Source organism: Apus apus, chromosome 9 (assembly GCF_020740795.1).
Source record: "Apus apus isolate bApuApu2 chromosome 9, bApuApu2.pri.cur, whole genome shotgun sequence".
NCBI lineage: Eukaryota > Metazoa > Chordata > Aves > Apodiformes > Apodidae > Apus > Apus apus.
The window spans coordinates 5,614,064-5,637,415 of NC_067290.1; the positions used below are offsets into that span (position 1 = coordinate 5,614,064).

General features: G+C 41.4%; 1 protein-coding gene across 1 annotated transcript in view; it reads right to left on the bottom strand.

Annotated features, from left to right (window-relative positions):
• The window catches only part of PTPRG (protein tyrosine phosphatase receptor type G), a 401,265-nt gene that overhangs the window by 88,164 nt on the left and 289,749 nt on the right, over positions 1 to 23,352 (bottom strand). The window contains exons 7-8 of the mRNA XM_051627714.1: positions 12,963 to 13,120; positions 7,650 to 7,842 (exon numbers count right to left, since the gene is read on the bottom strand). Of these exons, the coding sequence (XP_051483674.1) occupies positions 7,650 to 7,842; positions 12,963 to 13,120 (351 nt within the window). The remainder of the gene's footprint in view (positions 1 to 7,649; positions 7,843 to 12,962; positions 13,121 to 23,352) is intronic.

Here is a 23,352-nt window from a genome sequence, read left to right on the forward strand (position 1 = left end):
CGTCAGCTTCTCACAGTGCTTATAAATGACATTATTAATATATAAGGATAATTGCTTCAAAGAGAAGCATATATTTTTCCTTTACCTTTGCCTGCACTTTGCCAGCAGGCATTTGCAGGCTCCAGAGCATGCTGTACACACAAATATTTGCATTGATCTACTTCAATCCACAAGCAGAATGTAGCTAGGAGACAGACTATTTATCTTCCCTGCTCTTACCTTTCACTGTGCTTCAAACAGACAGGGCTCTTCCTTAAGGTGTGAGGAACACTGATAGACCCCACATTTGTTTTATGAACCCTGTGAAATAATCTCTAGACCAAAGGGGCACATGGGGCACTTCTCATGGAGGGCCTCTGGGCAGGCTGGGTTCTGCCCCTCTGCCACCTGCCCATTTCCTGAGGTGAACACACATCCAGCATTTGGATCCATTAATCTATGGCTTTCTTTGTAGCATTTGAGTTTCCATGGCATCACAGCAACAGACCCTGTTTTGCTGAAAGGTAGGGACTGTGTGTTTTACTACATTGTGTTTGAGTCCAAATATTTCATATATTCGATAAATCCTATTTCTACAGCTGGAGCCTGAAGAGGGTGCAGAGGGTGCAGACCAGCCTTGCACTATCAGATGTCACGCTGGGCTGATGTCTGCCAGGGATGTGCTGCACAACCTCTGTTTATATTGCACACACGCAGTGATTTGAGTTTAAAATGTACACCCGTGTACTTAGTAATAGAGCACATCTGACACAACACGTGTGATCACATTCAGCAGCACGTGCTGCATCAACAGGGAGAGAAAGGAAGGTTTTCTGCCAGAAGGATGTGTATTTGCCATGTTAGCCAACCCTCCCTTTTCAATGTGCTGGAGCGGGTTGCTTGGACCAGGGAGCATAGGGAGAAGCAGCCAACAGGGCAGGCAGAATATCCCAACACATGCCTGAGGGATGCCCAAAATCAGTCTGGGAAAGCAGCTTTCCATTCATAGCTTCTGGAGGCTCTTTCCAATACAAGGGATGAGCTGCAGGCACTCATGGTCCAAAGTGCTGTTGAGACTAAAATTAAAATCAGTACTTCTGTGTGCAAAACAGCTGGACTGGCAGGTAGGCAGTGCAGAAAGGAATTCCCTGCAGGTGTAAATGGAATAAAACATCAAGCTCCCTTACAAGCACTCAGCTCTTCCAGCCTTAGTGACAGCTGTGAACCCAAATAATACTTAAGGTTTCACACTGAATTCCTCTTGTTCTTTTGGTTTGAGCTCTTTATAATCTATAAGCAAGTGCAAGCAGTTGCTTATTGTTTATTACTAAATCTGCTGGTAAGCTGTCCACCACATGCAGGCACAGACACACGTGCTGCTCACATTACAACCACACAAAAGTTACTACAGGTGAAAACAGAATCCTGCAGAAAAGAGGTGCTGGGAGGGGAAGGATGACAACTATGCCAGGTATATGCATCTCGCCATTTTGTACATTATTTGCTGTCAAAAAGGGTAAAGTTTGTTGTTTGTTTGCTTTTTTTTCCCCTGAAAGGCTTTGCCTTCCATCTGACTGATCTGAGACTCTCTGGAAGGCAGCAGCCTTTCCTTTCCTGCTTTTGCATGACATGCTACAACCCAACAGCATAGATGAGGCCCCAGCATTGCACAGCAAGATATGGATGAGGTGGAAGGGCTCAGATATGCAGAAGGACCAAACTGATTTCTGCTTAAAATGTGATTACAACAGGTACTTGAGGTGCACATCAAAAGAGACGCTCACAGCATAAGGTGAGCACATTGACTTGGAACACCCAGGCAGAGTGGCAGCTGGGCAGGTCTACAGTGCAAAGAAGATGCAGGGCAAGCAATTAACAGCACGGTGTTACCACCCTCAAGTGCAACCTTTTGCACTGAGTCAGTCTGCTGCACCAGCAGAAATCTTAATAATGATACATAGATTCATCTGCACCTGCACGCTGTAGTAGGGTGCTGACCTGAGTGAAATCCACAGTCTGTGCAAGGGGAAAGGAAAAGGGGAAGGATAATCTTCATAACCAAATTAAATAAAAAAGAAATCCAAAGAAACCAGGAATGAGTTATTTATCTATGAAGAAATCAATATGTAAGCCAGATTCTTCCACAGGATAAAAAATGATCAACTATAAGTTCTTGCTTGTTTTGTTTTCTCTACGTAATTTAAAGGAAAGAAATAGTTACAATTTTGCCTTAGCATTTCATAGTTAAGATTTCAACAATGTATCATTTTAAATTTACATTTGCCATGTTGTTGTTTAGGATACACTACACTTACTGCTACAGACTATGTTGTGGTCATTTAGGTTTGACTCCAGTACACAACAGACATCCTGCAAGAGTAGAACTTTTCTGCCTAGCATCCTCTTTGGCCTCCCAGAGAGAACCTGAGGGCATGAAGAAACTTAAAAGTTGTTTTGAGAGAGTTCTCATAAAACATGGGCATTTAGAAAGCAAAAACAAATTACTGGGAGTAATAACAGAAGCTATAAATGAGACAAATAACTTGCTCTCGTTCAGAAACACTGCTGCCAAGACTCTAAATTATCTGCCTCAACGTGATGATGTCACTGCACTGAAGCTCCAGAAGAACAGACTGCTGCAGTGGAGATGCCACCCCATGCAGAAGAGGCAACACCTTCACAGGAGACCTTGCTTTGTTCCTGATGTCAGGAGCTGTGAAATAGTGAGTATGCACTGAACTGCTTTGCTTGAGCAGAGCTGTTCCTTTGCCTGGAGGTTGGTAGTTGGAGCCATTCCTCCTGTGCAAAGCAGCCAGGAAGAAAAATCCAAATACCTTGTATCCACATCTTAGTTGTTTTAAGTTTTAGGGACTTCTAAGCCGTGTATTGCTGCCACTGAACACAGAACAGTAACAAACATGACCACCTGTACACTCCTAGAGAAACGTCCCAGCTGTTTAATTTAGAGTCCAAAGCTAAGTAAGTTTTACTAGAGTGAATTTATGACTGCTCATTATTTAACTTAGTCTAGGATCATAATTAAAGATGGTACTCTAAGACGAATTCCCACTGATGGGAAACAGCATCATTTGAGACTCCAGCAACGAGTAATCAGACACCTTTGGGGAAGTAATCAGGCATCTGTGAAAGAAAACTCTGATGTCAAGAGCCCCTCGCATGGGATGCTTGTTTAAGTGTTGTGAGGCTTACAAGCACATTTAATGAGACAGAAAGGTTAAAGGTGTTTTTTTTGTTGTGTTTTTTTTTTTCCCCAGCTTTAAAAAAACAAAAAGAAACAACATCTGATGGTCCTAATCAGCAGCAAAATAAAATGGGCAAATATTGTTGCACATGGGATACATTGTGAAACAAGGAAATGAAACACCTTTTCCTTCCAAGCTTCCATGTCTACACCTCTATTGAAGCAGATAATGTTTTGTAAATACATCTCTGCTTGATGGGACAACATGTGAAAGAAGTAAAGAACAGGCAGAGTCAAGTCCTTGAACTGGATGGACTTTTATGTAAGGATTCTGTTTATTTGTCCCTGAAGAGCCATGCACACTATTAAACCAATAAATAATTAGCAATCCCTCTAGCATGGCTGCTTGAAAGCAGCCCATGAAAAAGCAGGAGCACAATATGTGATGTGACAGAGCAACACAGTCCTGAGCCACAGAGGACGGGCCAGAGGAGAAAGGTGGCGGTTTTAACAGAGATGGTCCTGTGCAAAAAATCAGACTGCCACTGTCACTGATGCTGACAGTGTGTGATGAATATTTTACAAATACATTCCTGGCTTAATATGCCTGTACAGAGAACCTCTAGCTTTGCAAAACTTTAGATAAATCAATACTGTAACACTGGTGAGCCCTCTTGTTACATTTTACAGGCCTGATGATCTGCATGATTTAACAGCATGATCCACTGTATATCATATCTTGAATCTCAGACAGTTTCACCTTCAAGTGAATCTGAAAGATTCTTCTTAAAAAAATATTGTTGTATGATGGTTTAGTATCAATCCACCAGTTGCTACAATTGCAGAGCTGAACAATATTTATCCCGAAAGGTGTATTTCAGAAATATTTGAAGAGGATCTGTATGGTTTCTTGAAATAGCTCCAGGGTCAACTCAAGAATTAAGCTCAGCTCATGGGCTCTGATTCAGCAAAATTCTTATGCATGTGCTTTTACTCTAGGCATACAAGCAGTCCTCCAGAGAACTGCTTTAAATCAGCTTTTGCCAGCAGGAGGAAGGAATGAGATAACTGACCAAAGAAAACTCTTCTTGCTAAATACTAACACAAAAACAAGCTGCCAGGTTAAAATTATCTCTCTACACAATTTCAAATTAGCTAAAATATTTTCACTATCTTGTATTTTGATGATTGAAAACACTGCTCCTCCCTTACCTTTTTAAAATGAAAAAAAAAGGAGGGGAGACTAACTGTATAACATAAGGCTGGTAACATTCATACTGGCTAACAAACTGGATCCAAATGCACTGACAGTTTAGTTTTGGTTGACCTAAAATAGCCTTTCCCAGAAGACATTTTATTTACCACATGCCACCACTTAAAGGGCTTTGCTAAGAAAGTACTCCAAGGACTTGGCATAATCTGAGAAAGAGTTTTCCTCCAGTGTACCTGCAGGTTATGCTACTGGTCACGGGTCTGTGACCTGAGACAGCTTTGATAGCTGGGAGAAAAGACCTTCCTGTTTGGTGCCAAACTGTTTAGGATAGCACGTTTGTCAATGGGCAACTGCAGAGCTGCATTGCTTTGTGCTGATCTGAAATTCCCCATTCACTGGGGGATTCTGCAAATTATTCTGAACGTTATGCAAATTGTTCTGGGCACATTTTCCTCCAGAAAAAGAAAGGCTTACATAACGAATGCTCCACTGTTTTCTAGATTAGCAATACTGCCCACAGACTTAATAGAGTGTGACAGAGGAAACAAATTGCAAAAATTCACACCGACAAACAAATTCCAACTTCCCCTCCAGAGCTGAAGACCATCACAAACCATACCACCTTGCAGCAAGTAAAAGACACATTTTTGTGACCTTGCCTTTTTTACAAAGCACAAATCTAAGCACAGGAAGGGTTAGACAGGAGCCAACATATGACAGCCATTGGTCATATTCCTTAATGCAATATGGAAAGCATTGAGATGCAACCATGAAGTGTGCAGAAGAATCTGCATAAAATACAATTGTTATGCTAACCCTACACTCTTATATTTGTATGCTAGACTGTCTGGCTGAGAAGTGCTCCATGCATTCAGCTTCTCAGCACTTGTGCCTGAATGACACTATATAAAGAGGTACTGTACTTACTAGCTGAATAAACAATAGGTTTTGCTTTCAAGTATTGTGACTTCAACTCATTTTATTTATATGTCTGTAGTTCAGAATGTGCAGTGGACCAAGCACATCATCACTGTTCACCTTTGTCAAAAAAGGGGCCAGAAACATCCACACTGCTGTATCTCTGGAACAGCTATAACTCATCCCTGTAACCTTTGGAGGATACACAACAATCCATTTTGTGTTAGCAACACAGCAGCAATCTATTTATTTTTAAGTTAATGAAAAAAACACCTGTTTTCAGTGTCCCCTGGTATTCACACAACCCAAAAAGTGACAAGTTGACAGAGCCAGTACAAAAAGACTGGCTGCCCAGCCATTAGCCTCTCATAGCAAAAGCTCAAGGGAAAAAAAACCCTAAAAAATCACTGACTCAGGCATTTGCACAGATGCAGAGTTGATGGCACACTGAATATTGTCAGATCATGGGAAATGGTGGAAAGCATACCCCTCACCTGAGGGTCTCTCTTGAGAACGTTGTAAGCACATGATCCCAGGCAGCCATGAATGCAGAGCATTGTGGCACCTGGACATGATGGAAGGGAACTCAGAGAGAACCTGCTCAGGAAGCCAAGCTATCTAACTGTGGAGTAATGTTTGTGCAGCTCCCTTGCTCCTGTAGAATGGCTCACATCATGTGAAGAAAGCCATGTGTGCTTGGTTGAATATGGGCTTTGGAGTTCTTAACGATGAAAGTCAATGGGAATCCTTCCAATCATTTAAGTGCTCCTTTGGTATCAACACTTCCAGCTTCAAGGTCAGCTCATTAACTACAGACCTTAGCATTTGTAATGCTCTTTCAAAATTGTGGGTTTCAGCTATTTACTATGGGGGTGAAAATCACCAAAAGCATTTTTATAATCTTAAAAACCACCCAGAGAGGCAAGGAATATGCAGGCATGTGGCCAAAGCAGTAAAATCTTCTTGAACATTACACCACATGTACCAGAGGTACCTTGGCTGCACTCAAAATAAAACCTAGTCAGTTTTGTCACTTTTAACGTAATGTAATCTATTAACTTTCATCACTGTTCTGGGTAAGTAATAAGTACACAGGACATAAATGAAGAAATAAATATTGACACATGTTGCTGCTAAAGCTCTGATTGAAAAATGCAGGGCAGAGCATCAGAGCGTAGCAGGGTTTCTTCATCCCCAAGATCTCCTTCTCACTTCTGATGTAAATTCTCTGTCCCAAGGCTGCCTTTAATGTACGTGTGGTTTGTGTACATGCATATTACATATATCTAAATAAGCACGCTCATAGAATAATGAGCCTTGAGAAATACACTCTTCCAGCACTCTCTTGGGAGGTGGAGGTTGCTGAACGCAGCTGTTTTCATGATTCACATCCTCTGAAAACTACACTGCCTATAGCTGGCCAGGTGAAAACACCAAATACCAGAGTAGCTTGTAAATCTGCTTAGCTGTTTTCTTCTGGGACACTGCACCCCCTCTTCTTTCCCTCTACCCAGAACTGGTTAAGCTCCAAGCACTTCTTGAGACTGAAGACTGGGAAGTACATGTCATTCCTCCTACCTATAAATAACATCACGCAATAAAATAAAGGCAAATAAAGGTAGTAAATTATATTTATTTCTAGTCTTATTTTATTCAGTACACATTTCTCTCAGAATTTTTGATGTGCTCCTCTAGCCAGGGCTGTCTGTGCCAACTCAGTGACAGCAACCTCCCTCCCACCCTCTCCATCCAAGCTCATTATCCAGTGTCTGACAGAAGCAAGCATCAGCTGCTCTACAAAAAGGCACATGAAACATTTCAGCAAGACATTAGAAAATCACCTGCCTATAAGGAAGAGCTTTTTCCCCCTGTCACCATTACCAACAGATTGATTCAAATGCCAAATTAAAAGATCGATGCTTCTTCAAAAAGTCTTGTTACTGTAAAAATGAAACCCATAACCACATCTGGATACTCTATTCCCAAACATCCGATGAGTCAGTGCTAACAGGGCTGAAATTTTACCTCTGACCTTGACCCGCCATGTTTCCTTTTGTCAGGCATCTCTAAGGCCCTACAGCCAATCAGCAGAACCAGGGTCATGACTGTTCTGAGACTCACATATTCTAGGGCTTTATTGCCATGGCACCTTATGACAGCAAATTTCACAGGCACATACAGAATTAATTAATCTATTGACACATACCAACAAGGAATGCCTGCTCTCACTGTGTTATTTCTTTGGTACCTCACAGCTATCCTCCTCCATTTGATGACAAAGTAGCCAAAAAAATATAATCTTATGAATCAAGTGCAAAATTTGTAACTGTAACCTACCTTTGGAAGCTTCTGTGCCCAGTGGATTTTCCAAGATGTCTGTCATATCTTGGCCCCAAGCATCCTTCACGGCAGATTTAGACACCTTCCTGTTGTTGAGGCTTTGCTGTGGTCGGAAGTTATTCCTCAGGTACTCCACGGACTTAACGTGGTCTTGCTGTTCAGTGGTGAAGATGGAGTAGAACGCCTCCAGCTGATCGCAGCCATCATGGCAGGGGAGAGAAAGGACGTTAATTAGAAAAACAATGCAGTGGAATCCGGGTGGCTGATAAGAAAGTAAAATGGCAGGAAGCAAAATGCTGATGCCAAGACTGATAAGCCGCATGGGAAGTCACGCTGCCCACTGAAATCACTGCCAACCATCTTATCTCAGCACAGAGCTTATCCTGCCCAAGAGGGAGAAGGCCTTCTAGCAAAACATGGACGTCTTTCCTGGGCAAGGAAATATTTGCCCTTAGACCCCCTGTCTGGAAGGATTTCATGGGTGACACAGCCATGCCAAACCCTCCTCACTGCTGGCACCGTTTTGTTTTGCAGTATCGCATCAAAAAGTGCTTCCAGGTCATTCCACCCCAAGAGACTTCTCCAGAACAAAGCAACCTTATCTCCGAATACTTTATGAAGTTTAGCTGCCAGGCTAAGCTTCACAGACACCTCTTGCAGCACGTCAGCAGGAAGGTCACTGCAGTTGTCACACCTTTACATGATGGACAGCCAAAACCATGAGTTGGCTTGCCCAGGAGCAGGTGAATAGCAAAGTGGAGCAATCTCAGGACTAGCAGTTCCAGGAGCCCTGACATTCCTACCAACCCATGTTCCCTCTGATACCTAACTATAGGGTGAGGAAAAAAGCAGTCCATAGAGTAAATGTATTTAGGCACATTTAGCATATACTCCTCTGGGAATAAATTTGCTCTGTTGGATTCAGATCTGAGCTATTTTTATTAAAGTGTATTAACTTGTAAGGAAGAACTGTAACTGGAAAACTTTTCTGTTCCTTCATATCTTAGTATTTCTTGGAAATTTCTAGCAAACTAAGGTGAACATATTTTCAGCTAATGTTTTTCTCACTGCTATCAAGGTCAATATAGCATTTATGAACAGCCTGTTATCATTCAGGTCTAGAACTAGAATTGGTTATGTTGCTGCTGGAAAGACTGAGCAAGAGAAGGATTCAGTCCTGATATTGTTTACATCAACGTCAATTACATATATTGATAGCAGGGATTTTGGGAGTACAGAACCTAGCCCAAGACTTTAAAAAGGGACTTGAATTACATTCCTACCTTAATGACAGGTCACTTTCACAGATACACCCTTTTCATTAAGTGCATCTGCTCTAAAAGGTACAAAGTGTGTGAGTGTCCTGAAACTTGTGACCAGGAAAAATTATCATTGGAGTCTCAGTTGAGAGTTGATTGTACTGATAAAAATAATCATATGAATTTGTAACAGAGCAGCTAAGCATCCCAGTCTGCTGGGCTTGACAATTCTGGTTATCTAGGCTTAAATGTGTAAAACTTCTCTGATCCCTAGGCCAGGAGACAGTAAATTTTTACACATTTTCTTTCAAAAGTAAAGTTCACTTGGAGTGGGTGGTGTGTTGAGCTGGCTAATGGAGATAAATATAGGAATGCTCCAGAGGGCTGGAGCACTTCTAGGAAGACAAGCTGAGAGAGTTGGGGTTGTTCAGCCTGGAGAAAAAAAGCCTCTGGGGAGACCTTAAAGCACATGCTAGTGTCTGAAGGAGCTACAGGAAAACTGGAGAGGGGCTTTTTACAGGGGCTTGTAGGGATAGGAAAAAGAGTAATGGCTTTAAACTGGAAGAGGGCAGATTTAGGTTAGACATTAGGCTGAAATTCTTCACTGTGAGGGTGGTGAGACACTGGCACAGGTTGCCCAGGAGTTGTGGCTCCCCCATCCCTGGAAGTGTTCAAGGACAGGTTGGATGGGACTTTGAGCAACCTGGTCTACTAGTGGGAGGTGTCCCTGCCTGTGCAGGGGAGTTGGAACTAGATGACCATTAAGGTGCCTTCCAACCCATACTATTCCTTGTTGCTGTGATTGTTTGGATGTTATCACTGGGAGCAGTGCATGGATAGCAGGAGGGAGAAAGGACGGACCACACAGCTCTGATCCTGAATTTGGCAGCTCTCTACAAAACACAAACCCAAGGGAACTGAGTCCTGCTGCAGGTAATCACCTCCAAAATAACACCACAACTCAGGCTCGACCATTTTTAGCAGTAGCTTCCCCCAGTCACAACTACTTTTACTATACAAGCAGTGACATTGAGGCAGAGGGATGGCAGGTGACCAGCAGAAAGAGGTGACAGCCAGTGACCAGTTCCCATCACAGACAAGGAGCTCAGGTACTTCTTCCAGTCTTGCAGGTACTAACGGTGGGATCTGGATTGCAAGGTTTTTTTGGATCTTAGATGAATGCCTTATTCCCTGGTTCTCAACTGCAGTTCCCTCTGTGATTCTTCAGAGAAACATCCCAAAGAATCTTGACAACTGTTTCTAATTATTAGCAGGAGCCCTTCAGAAGCATCTTTGGATGGGTTGAAAAAGGGGCAAAAGGACCATTATCTTACACTTTTGTCTTAAAAAAACAAATACCCAATAGATGATCCTGCTATACCCTTCTATGAAAGTGCACACCAAAGCTCTTGTGAATATTTATGTATCTTTTGCACTTCATGCACTGGAAGCAGTTTTGATGAAGCCAGCTAACAGAGCTTAAGGTTACTTTATAAAAGCTCAAGAACTTGGGTAGTAAGTGCTTCTATGAAGTCAAATCTCTAGGCTTATGCTTCCATGACATTAATTGAATTTTTAAACTTTCAGAGAGAACTTTTAAAATATTTTCTTCTGCCATGCTACCTTGGGGAGGTATAATTGCATTTTATCAACTGCCAATTCAAATATGATTTTTAACCTTCCCCTTGTAATGTGTTGAAGTATATATAAGTAATTTCACCTTCATTTTTACTATAAAAATATTATCTACCAGAAATGAGAAATTAATTTATCTATAGCTGATAAGAAAAAAAAAATAATAATATAAGAGCTTCAGTCAAGGAGCTACATTCATGCTCTTCAAGGAATACAAGAGCTCCTGTTCAGAAGAAATGAAAAGCTGCTCTAAGACTATTGCATGTACAAGGAAACCTGATCTAAAATTCTGAGTCATGTAATTACAAACCATTAAAGCTTGATGTGCACAGTTTTCTAAGGCTTGGATATACAGACAGCAATTAAAAATACTGAAACTGTTACAAACACAATGAGGTACTCTGAGATATGCATTATGAGAGATAATGCCATGCTTTGGGTCATTGAATGCACTTAGCTTTACAATGCATCTGCAGGGTGACACAGCTTGTCCTGTTTTGTTGTCTAATTACTGGGAAAGATGACGGTGATGGAGCACTGAGAATAAAACAGAGAAGACTCCACAAATGGACCACTTCTGTACTGTCCTTTTTACAGCAAGGTATTTTGCACAAAAGCAAAGATTTAATTGGAACAGCAACAAAGCTTAACCAATCTCACTTTCCTCCTCTGGGATTACAGACTGATCCACCGGGTTTGTGATGAAGAAGGTTAAACTATAGCAATGGATTATGTTGCACTGTTTTTCTTAGAGGAACAAATAATAATCATAGCAATGGCAGGGTGGCAGGCTCTTAAAATATACCCATCTAGAGCTGTCAAGGGGAAGAATACTATTACTTATTCTACATGTGTTGAACTATCAATGAAAGTCTGTCTATGCAGAGAATTCCCAGCCCTTCAACCACACACGCACGCATAAAGCAGCACAACGCCAAATTTTAAAGGGTTGACTTGGCACAGTTACTATTGTACAGCACAGGAAAGAAGCTTTGCCAGGATAAAGTACCTTTATACCATTATAATGATGGCCATAATTGGTACTTACCAGTTTATTTGCATTTGTTAAAAAAGAAAAAAAAATGAAGTCACAACCCACCTGACACACATACAGGGTATAAAACTGAGCGTGGGCCAGGCCTCGCAGCCACCAAATAATAAACAGTAAACTTATTGATGCAGTGAAAAGCTACAAGGGTTTGCAAGGATCCTGCAGGCAAGGGCAGAATTCAAAATGATCTCGACAATCAGAGAAATAGCCTGAAAAAAACAAAGGGTCCGATTCAACTGGGACCATGTGCAGAGTGTCCCACGCTTCAGCCAGAACCCAGGGCTGGGTGAACGCCTGATGTGCTCAGCTCTGCTAGGGAGTGCTCAGGGAAACCTCCAGCAAAGGGTTCCTGCTGCCCTGGAGCTGAACACAGGCAACAAAGTCATGCTTCTGTGAAAAAGGCAATGTAACACCAGCAGGGGTAGCCAGACATGAATCTTGCCGTGTCCCTCGCCCTCAGGAGGGCCCAGCTGATGTGCTGAGACTGGTTTTGAAGATGGTACTTAAAAAAATAAATAATAAATGAGTCCACGGGAGAAGCAATGGGATCTAGAAAACATGAAAATAAAAGCCTGGAGCAGGGGCCTTCCATCCTTTAGAAATCTTTGAGAACCAGCATCTGTCAGTCAGGATCACCCAGTGAACTATTCACTTATGCTTTGCAGAATTACTGTATTTTACAAGTTTGTTTTCAGTGGTTTACAACAGATGAATAAAAGGAAAGACTAACTTCAGCAGGATGGCTTTCTAAAGACAGCAATCTTACAATGTCAAAATACACTTAACTGGTAAACATCTGACTCTATCTACCACCATTCATCAGGAGCATTCTCCTCCAGATAAATCCCAGACATTGGTTCTATTTGCATTAAAAGCTGCTATGTGCTAATTTTAAAGATTTGTGCACCAGCTCTCTGAGCACATAATGGCAGCATTACGGTGTTATAAAAACAGTTAAGCATGGAGAATTAATGGAAAGATGCCTTTTCTAATGTAATTAGTTCAAATTACTAAATCTGAGCAGAACTGAAATCACTCACTTTACTTTGAAAACAAAGTTTCAATTAAAAAGAATAAAAAGGAACTCCATGTAAATGTTTACACCACAGCTTAATTTAATCTTAACAAAAACAATACGAAATAAATCACTGAAAGGAAACTGGGTTTCATGTTGTACTGTCTTCTTAAGACTGATGGCTCATGTTCAGAAATAATATTACTTAAGACAAAAAAAAAATAATACGAATAATCACCGACACTTCCTTTTTTGTCAACAGAAACATTTTTGCTCTCAAAATTAAACGGGCCGGTTTTTGAAAACACTGTCAAATCAAGGAAAGGACTTCACTAACAAAATAAACACACCTGATGGTAAGAAATGGGGACGGGCTTCCGGAAAACGATCCACTCCACGATCTCACTACACGGAGGGGTAGTCAGGGAACCTGCGTAGCGGTAATAGCTGCCCAGAGACGTCGGCAGGAGGTCCCTCAGCACAAAGGGATCCAGAAAGGTCTCCTTCTCTGCAGGGAAGATTGACAAGCAGAATTACACTGTTTTTGGTTTGTTTTGTTTTTTTTTTTTTCCCCAAAATGCATCTTTAAACCAGACATCACATTGATAGGCAGCCTAACAAGGTGTAATGGCAACAACATATTTTATCTCGTCTATATGGTGAAAGATGAAAGCGCCCTATCAGGAAGGCTCTGTAAGAGTTGGTGTGTTCATTATTAAAAGAGCAGCCAAAATGCTAGTCAATCCTATACTGAACACACATGCCCCTGTTTTGAATGTGTGCAGGTGTGAAATGCCCTTGTTACCTACTGGTTTATTTTAGCACAGAAATAACACTGTATTCAGTGGTTTCAGAACTCAGTAAATGCCTCTCCAGCTGGATGGCAGAGAGGGATGGCCAAGACCCAGGGGGACACAGCCAAGGCCCTGGTGCCCAACCAAAGAGCAACCAGTAGTGTACCCATCCCATCCTCACCAGCAGGGAAAGGGATGCAGGGGTCAATTCCTCATGGTTGCTGAGATGGAGGAGGCAGAGTCACATTGCCCAGCCAAGCTTATCTGGGAGTTGCCAGGGGGGTGAGCTGAGGAGCAGGGCTGCAGGGCATCTGGGCACCTCTGAAGATCAACATGGTGCTCCAAACAGCATCCAGCCAGAGCTCATTTGGGACTGCCTGCACCAGGCCACACAGGCATTGCTAGGGGTGCTGTGAGCTGCAGTCAGCACAGCACCAGAAATATATCTCAGAAGTAAATCCACTGCCTCTTCTGCATAATCTGAGAAACTCCTGCCCAGGGTCCAGCAGTGTGGGGACAAACTCTTTCCTCTGAGAAGCTGCTTGGACAGCCTGAAATGCAAACCTAAGCACTGAAAGCACTTAACTTCAAGTAACAGTGACAAGCTGGTAATATTTAACACCGAGGAAAATAAATAAATAAATAAATGAAAGGAGGGAACAGCTGCAGGCAAGACAATTTTCCTGCCATCCCTGAGCATTTATCCTCTGCAATTTATGTTGACTCACAGGCCAAAGCTCTCTCTCAGCCTGTGCCAAGGTGTTCAGTGCCTCAGGGCATGCTGACACACGAGGCTCTCCCATACATCTTTATTCCTGATTTTCTATATTCTTCATGCCTTAAACAAGAGTCCACATTTGGGTACCAGGAACTCTTCTCTCTCTGCCTCATCAGAGCTGCTAAGCAAGCCCACTGCCCTGCAGCAGAGCAGAGAAGCAAGTAGGCTGGTGATTGACATATACATCTTCGAAAGTCAGAAGGAAAAGAAAAAACAATGAAGTCTGCAGAACTCCCTTCCACAGCATCCCACAGTCTTGATCAAATCAAGATTTGCCCACGCCTCTGAGCAGCAGTCTCACAGCCAGGGGGATTTTCTTCCCCATTGCTGCTGCAAGGTACAAATACACAATGTACTTAAGACATCTATTCTTCTGCACAACAGCAGCAGGTGTGCAATGTTTTCATAGCCTTTAGCATCAAAAAAAAAGGAGTAATTCCATTGCAACAGAATACTGCAATCTCTTAATTAACAATTTATTCTAATCCAAGAAGATTTCAACCACTCCTGCACCTCCAACTAGGAAACAAACAAATAAAAAACCACTTATTTTCCTCTTCATCTCATACCTCTGGGAAAAAAAGTGTGATTTGATTATAAATAGTAAAATATATGATTGGCCAAAGTTCAGAGAGATTCTAATCAAGAAGTCATAATCACAGCAAAAGGTCGCATTTAATTTGATTGGCTTATTTTTATACAGGAAAAATTGGTTAGAAAAATTGCAAAGTCAGTCACAGGACTTGATTTCCCAGTGCAGCACACACAGATCTTCACAGCACAATGACACAGGTTTTCTAGTTAAACAACTGCTCCTACCTGGGAGCTGAGCAGCCAGGGGACTGCAAGGAACCTGAAAGAGCATTTGAACATGCAAACGTCCCCTCTGCATTAACAGCCAATGACTGTATATGAAATAGATGGGAAAAGAGCTTTCCTCTTGTATTTAAGCAAAACTATTCCAGTTAAAATTAACAATTTAATTATTTTTAGCTTGTGTAACCTTTTATTTAGAACGATGGAATCACGCTGCTGGATAAACATGCTCTGAGAAACAGAGAACATGGAGTATCCCTTTATAAAAGGATGGCAGGAGAACGAAGATCATTTTACACTTTCAAGGATTTTTGTGCCATATGCTGACAATATTATATTTTAATAATTAATTGTTCATCAAAGGAAAAGATGAAGAACAGGGATGCTAAATTCAAAGTTATTCAAATTGCAAAAATGAATAATGCATGACTTTTATATTAAATACACACTGTATTAAGTAGTCTACGTTTCTTCCAACTCTGTCTTTCATTTTTAAACATTTTGAACTACAATATGCATAATCAACCACGGGAAGCTTATTTAGACAGAGAAATACCTTATTTGAATGCAAACTGGAAGTATCCAACTATGATTAAATTTTGGTTATCAATTAGGGAGAGTTTTTTCCTAAGCATTTGGAAAATCGGAGTCAGCTGTGAATAAGAGTATTTCTTGAGGAAAAAGTAGTTTTGCTAATACAGTTTAAGTAGGGCAGGGTGTACTCGATCTAATTTTTCATAGCTACAAGCAATGCTGTAAGTTTTCATTAATTAATTCCAAAGATTAAAATATTTAAAAAAAAATAATCATATAATTGGATTAAAATGACTACTAAAATAGATGATAATCAATTGATTATGCTTTAATAACCTAACACTTTTGAAAACAGATCATTCTCATCCATCTAGATGCAGAGTGCAGAGTTTTGGAAACCAAAGTCAGAAACAGATTTTCATGTGAAACTTGAAGGAAAAGGGACTTAGAAATTCAGGAGCCTACCTGCTATACCCTTCATGAGCATATAGAGACAGTAAATGTCAGGAAGTTATGCTCCTATGAGCTAGACAGATTTTTGAAAATGTAGCTTTTAAAATGGGTCATGTTGCTTTTAAAATTTCAACCTTAAATTGGTTATTGTTGTTGGTAAAGCTGTAAGGAGAATAATTTGCAAGCTGACCAACAGCGTTCGTGGAATATGGTAGAAATAGTTTACATACATATACAACACGTGTACATAAGTATTACATACTAAATGGGAAAGAACAAGGTTGGGCAATAATATATAACCCTTCTTCACTGCTCCTATTTCCCATTTTCAGTACTTGGGAGGGGCACGAATTACATCCTGAAGGTTGGGAAAAGACTGAGCAGCATGAGGAGTTTCTAGGAGGGAGAAAGCAGAGAAGGCTGGGAACTGCATGATCTACAAGACAGCATTTGCTGACAGGTACTAGGAAATAACTGGTAGACAAAGGAAAAAGAACAACTCAGCAATGAAAACCCATGTTCACCTACAAATACCTGTGAAGCACTGCAATCAATGCTGCAAAACCCATCCATGAGCCACCTACTCGTCTGCTGATCCTTGTCCTGCTCCCATCTCAGCACTGAATACAGATGGGCACCCAAGAAGGAAAAGAACCAGAAAATCAGAGCCCCAGAGATTGTGACCCTAACAACAGGTCCTCTAAGTAGACAGGACTCCTCTGGGAAGGCAACAGTGAATGTGCTGCTGCAGCCACCACTCCTGGGCAACGCAGAAAAGAGTAGTACCCCAAACATCCACTGAGATGCCCCACAAATGCTGTAGACAGAACTTTATTGACAGTCAACAAAAAGCAATACTTGGTTTAAAGCACCAAAGCTCATCAAAAAGCGTTCACTGTAATATTTCCAAACAAAAAATTAGCAAGTGTGACACATTCATTGTTGACAATTAAGACAATGAATGTGACATTTAATTTACTCAGTGTTCCACTGCATAAAAGAACAATATTGTATTTTAACTCTTACATTCACAAAAAACCTGATTAACAGAGCCAGCTGGTAAAATATTTGACCTGATACAACACTGAAGTTTACCTCTTGGTCCTTCTCCCACAACAGCAATGGGGAAAGTCACACTCAGTCTATTCTTTGGGCTGGTAAATCTCCCCACTGTTTTGCATGGGACCAAGGGCCATTTTTTGTACAACCCAACCCAAAGACAGAGCAATTGCAGGCATGCTTAAAAAAGCTGACCTATTTACACTCTTAATTTGTCAAGGCATCACCACGAGATGTGAACTGATAAGAACTGTGGACAACAGTTTTCCAAGCAGAGCTAAAAATCACATCTTAAACCAGATACCAGTAGTGGATCTTCACCAACTGCTGCAGTTCTTACAGGCTGATGACAACAATTATTATATTGCAAGAGCCACCAGTTGAACATTTTGAGTTCAAGGACTGACTTGCTAATAATATGTTCTGCAAAATGCTGGATAAAGATAGACCTGAATTTTACCAAATCACTGTAGAGTAAGAGGCTTCTTGAGATATGCAGGTAAGTACCACACAACTATCTGTGATCAAAAACCTTTCTAAATTTAATGGGAACTTGGATTGGAGATCACAAGAAAATTACTATATGCCAAGTCCATTTATATCTCATGGATTGCTTTGGGAGTTTCATCATGCTTTTCTGTAAGAAAACAGGAACTTGGCAGCATTGAAAACAATATCTTAAAATGAGTCTGTTTCCAAAATTAACGTATGTGCAGTGCCTGATAGGTGGAAACGTTACCCAGCTACACTTTGAATAACTGAAATCTGCAATACCAACATAAAGAGCTTTGAAAAACCTCCCAAATTTGTTTAACAATGTTACTGCCAATTTCATTTTCACGAGCCAAGTCATTCTAAAGCTTCTGCATTCAAACATTTAAAAACCAAACACACAAAAATAACCAAAAAGACACCATGCCACACACCCATGGAGCCAGAACTCCCCAAGAGAAGGAGACTGCACACCAGAGCCAGGGACCAGAGTCACAGTGGTGATTTTGAAGATGAGATTACAAATATTATATATTGCTTTAACTTACAAGAGCAGCATATGAGCACTTGCTGTGTGAATCCAGCATGAAGAGCAGTTTCTGACAGTCCTCTGTACTCAGGGCAATTTTTGTCATTTATTGTGCAATTATTTTTCCTATGTTTATTTAGTTTTTAAAAACCAGAGCCTCTGCTGAATAATGCAAGAAAGCACAGCATGGTGGGGAGGAAGGGAATGAGATCATAACACAGTTCTGCAGGCTAATTTAATCTGAGACAACCAGTGAGTGGTACAAAAAACAAGAGCAAATAAAAAAGACAAGTCTCCTATGCAAAAAAGAAAAAATGAAGTTAAACCTTTTCATGCCAGGTGTTGGTCTCAGACTTAATTTTTCTCACTCCCTCTCTTAAAACAGCTTAGGAGGAAAAGGTTTAGCTGGGAAGGAGATGTCTTAACTCCTTAAAGAAGTAAAAAATAATTCTGAACCATTAATACCTAAGCACTGCTGAAGCACAGTTTGGCAGAGAGGCTGTTGTCATTCCAGACTGAGATGAGATTTGAGCAGGTTTTGCAAAACCTAACCTGAGGCAGAAGTACATGAGGAGACAAGGTCGGAGGGACATGGAAACTAAGAAATACAGAATGGGCAGCAGCCATAGGAGAAAAAAAGAAACTACAACAAGGAGTTTAGAGGAGAAGGAGATCCCTGGAGAAAGCTGGATCCTGGCAGAGGTAGGGCAAAGTGAGGCAGAAGTGGCCAGAGGAGCGTGGGCTGTTCAGGGCTGCTCCAGCGCAGCCAGAGCAAAACTGCACATTCTCAGACTTCACTACCCCTCTCTTCCCAGCAAACGTCCTGAAAACCCACCAGCAAAGCACCCAGCTCCTTCACCCTGCTGGTGCTTTGTTCACATTCAGCATCAACCTTCAATCTTAATGTTTAACAACTGCAATACTCTTTTTGTTAGTTTGAATTAGTTTTTCTGTGCAATACATTAATTCTATGTCAGCTCTCTGGTCTTTACTCAGCCGTGACCAGCATTGCTTTCTGCAGAGCAGACAGGTGAAGGACCAGAGATTTCCAACACTTCTATCACTCATTCTTTTAAATGATACAGACCCCTGCAGCTATGCACAGAGCTGCCCTACATAAAGGTGTGAACTTATCACCTCTACTGTCATCTTCATTTCCCAGTTCCCTCCTCCTCCTCTTTGCTCCACAACAATCATGTCTTGGCCCCTTTCACACAGCTACTCTGACTGTGAATACAAGAACAGATCAGAAAACAAAAGAATATATTCAGATCATCCTTGAGGAAAAAAAATGCTCCTCCACGTTTGCTTCTCAGTTCAAGACATCACACAACTCTCCTTGTTCCAAACTGGGCTGCTGCTTTCTTCAAAGTTTTGCTTTAAAAGATGAGGTCCCATGGTATCACATCTCACTCTCACCCCTCTCCCCCGCCTTTCTTCTCTGCAACCCCTGGATATTTGGTGCAGAAAGCAAACAGCTTGCCAGGTGGTGTTATGGTTAAAGTTAAAAACAAAAGAAAAAACCTGTCATGTTGCTAATGGTGTTTTCTTGTTATTATGCCTTCTGGTGTGATAGATCCACAGGGTAACTAACACTGTCTGGATTGCTTCCTTTTTAGTGCTGATTTCTTTTAACAGGTTATTCACTGTTTTTTTTTGCCTAGGACAACTGGAGAGATGTGCAACATATTTATTCTTGATCCTTTTTCATTATTAAAACAATTCTATTTCTGCAGTATTTTGATCTGGTTTTCCACAGTACTCCCAGAAATGTGAATGGTCATCATCAACTTGTTTGAAAACCTCTCACCCACCTCAAGGGACACCCAAGACCACACTCTGCTCCTTGCTGAGCTTAAGTTACAGTGTTTTAATAATACAAAAGCAGAGTATAAAAGCCAGATTTTTGTCCAAATGCCCTTTTAAATAAACAAAGGTTCCTCTCTTTCCCTCACCCCATCCCACATTTGCAAACAAGCAACAGATGCCATCGATTCACTTTGTACCTAAGCTTTTGATCTGGCTCCACTTTGATTTTCACTGCTCACTTTTGACAAGGAAGGGAATAAGAGACTAATTTTTGCGACATTAATGGAGGCTTTTCTACTGTGGTAATTTGTTTGTGCTCTGCTAAAAATTTTCTGCTGCTACATGTAGATTCTTGGTGACAGCCACAGGGAACAGGACGGAGTGACAAAATAAGGTTTCCATCACCCTGAAAGATATTCCAAGGGCCTGTGGGCTGCTGTCCCTCTGACAACCATTTGCCTGCACGGTAGAACAGCACGGTGCAGAGCACCCATGCCCAGGCTGGGAGAGGGCAAATTCTGTGCAGCCTCCAGCTCTGGGTGCTGCCCTTAGGACTGACACGGGGGAAGAAGACTCATTTCAATGCCTTCCAGGCAGCTGGTAAGAACAAGGAAAAGGCATCTCTAAGAGGCTTACATACAAAATGGTATTAAAAAGGGCAAGTCAAAGACAGCAGAGGTGAGGAAAAAGCAATGTTTCTGTGCAACAGCTCCATCCTGCTACGTGCTCCTCTGAGAGCTTGCTTAAGCATGTGGCAGACAAAAGCTTTAGTAGCCATTTTAATGCAAATCAACTGTATAAGACATAACCCTGTATTTCACATTCCCCTATTCCCACAAGGGCACAATCATTCTCTTTGAGGCCCCAGGAGCCTCCTCAGTCCTTGCAAAAGAACAGTTCCATCCTGCCCTGCCTCAGGATGTCTTCAACTAAGGATGTGCATCATCCCACCAGCACCAGCATTGCTGGAGACCCTTCCCAGCAGCTTTTGTGATGAGAAGAGCATTTGAAGAGGAACTAAAAAAGACCAGCAGCCAGAGCTGAAAGACGCTGGCAGGTTGGCATCAGACAATCTGTATCAGGCTTGCCTGTGCTCCATCCCTTCTGCAGAGAGGGCTGCACGCTCCCAGCTGTCAGTCCCTGCGGGCTCCGTGGCAGATGCACGCTCGTAGTGCACTTTGTGGCAGGAAAAGCAGGAGTGAGAATAGCAGGCACCTCGCTGGCGGGAGGTGTGACAAATCCTTGGCAGAGCATAAAACCAAAAGCCATTTTAAAATCAGCAACAGACACCTGACAGTTCTGAAAGGAGCCTCCTCGGCGTTCATATGCCTTGACAATGCTCTGCAAGGACAGATGCAGGAGTTGGGGAGCGTTGACGTGATGGGCACGCACTCTTGGGCAGAAAGATGCAAACCCAATGCATGATCATTGATCCAAACATTGTTAGGTGGTTTGGTACATCACTGGTTTTCCTTCCAGCTAGGAAACTTTATGTGGTTGCTTATGTAAAATTAAGGCTAATGTGGCATCAAGATTCTACAAAATTGTGCTCGGAGATGAGGAAGCAAAGTGAACTCTGAGTAGCGACTAAGCCTGTATTGATTTTTATGTGTGCATTTCTCTGTCATTGTTACTAAGCTGGTGACACTGTGAAGGGCACAATTATTTATGTTCCATCAAATTAGTAAGTAATTCAAATCCCTGACGAAATCTCAAGCAAAAAATGCTTTCATTTTCACAGAAAGTCCTTCTGACATTTAAATTGTTCATTTACCCCTGGAAGGGCACTGTAAGAATACAAGAACCTCACAGAAAAAAAGCAAAGCTATGCCAGAAAAATTAAAAACCAGGTCATCACTCATCAGTACCATTCCTACATCTAACTGAAGGTCATTCGATCTGTCACCATTATGGGGACAGACCAATGTGGCTGCCCTATACAGCATGGTGCAGATTAGAGTCCCCATATAGGATCAGGCCTTCTAGTACCATAAGGCAAATGAAGAAATGAGGATGAAAGTTTGCATGGGTGTGTAATTTCCTCTTTGAAAACTGAGTGATTGCAAGGAAGGAGTGACTGTCCAGCTCAACTTAGGAAGGATACTCTGCTGGTTGGAGGAAGAGGGTTGTGGAAAATGAAGGAAATCTTACTTAAATAGGTGTGTTGAGATGAGACACACAGGAGGAGCAAAGCTGAGGGGTTGGTAATTTCTCCAGCCAGCAGAGGATACACAAATATGGCCTAATTTAAAAGCAAGGTAGTTATCTCAACATTCATATGTATTCTTGATTTCTGCATTATAGTCATGTGCTTCTGTATTGTGATGACCACCTAAAACCAACACAGGCACAGAAATGTTACAAAATGCCAAGAAACTAAGGTGTCAGTTTTGCCTTTCTCCAGCTCCTTTGTTGGATGCCTGCTTGATCTGACCGTTCTATCCAGAAACTGCAAGAGTTTTCCACTGTAATTCAGCCAAAAATCCATGTTGCCTTAGGGTCCCAGACGAATGCAGCCAAAATGGAAGGCAGGGAAAAACTTTTCAGATAAATTCATAAAAAATATGCTCATTTAAGATGTAAGTAAATTATATCAAGAAAAGAAAGGGGTGTGTCTGGAATAAAAGCTCACATCTTTACTATTATTCTCTACAATAACACTGAAAGAGAGATACAATATGAGAGTTCTTCACTGAAGCATTCCACCAATATTTAAGTTAAAGAGAACCGTTGCTTTGAACAAGTACTTTGTAGGAGGAAATTCCCTTATTCTAGCCACCAAAAAAGCCTTAGAAAAGGCCTTTAATCAGGGCCTTTGAAACAGGAAGGAAAGCAAGATTTTCCTCTTTTTCTTCCTTAATGTTTTGAAAAGGAAACAAGTTATTGAAATATATCAAGCGATTTCCTTCACTTGAAACACGAGCAGCCTTCTGTGCATTGTGAGCAAAACAAAAAGAAATGCCTTTTATCCACCCAGATTTTGCTGCGGGTAGGCAGGACCAAGGCTGCCTCAGGGAATCACAACCTCAGGACTGTGTCACATCCTACCTAATCAATTATTTTTGAGTGTGGAGTAATACTCTTAGGAGACACTGGTGTGATTATTCACTAGTGGTGGTTTCGGCTGCAGCAGCAAGAAGCAAGAGAGGGAGCAGATAAAAAACGATGAGGTGGCTAAAACACAGTCATGTGTGCAGGGGTTTGAGAGTCTTGAGACAGAAGGAAGAAGGTAGAAAACAAAGCTAAAGAGACATCTTGGTCCAGTTAAATGGCAGCTTGATTTCAGTGTCAAATTAGCCACATAGCCCCTGAAAAAACCCTTGCGGCCCAATTCGTCCTCTCTTTATTTTTGATGGCCTGTTTTGTTACCCAGTGGGATCTAGAAAATAACATCTATTTATGTGAAATTAATGAAAATTAATTCAAAATCCTATTTGTTTTAACGTAACACTGTCAACTGATTTTAAAGTTTTCAG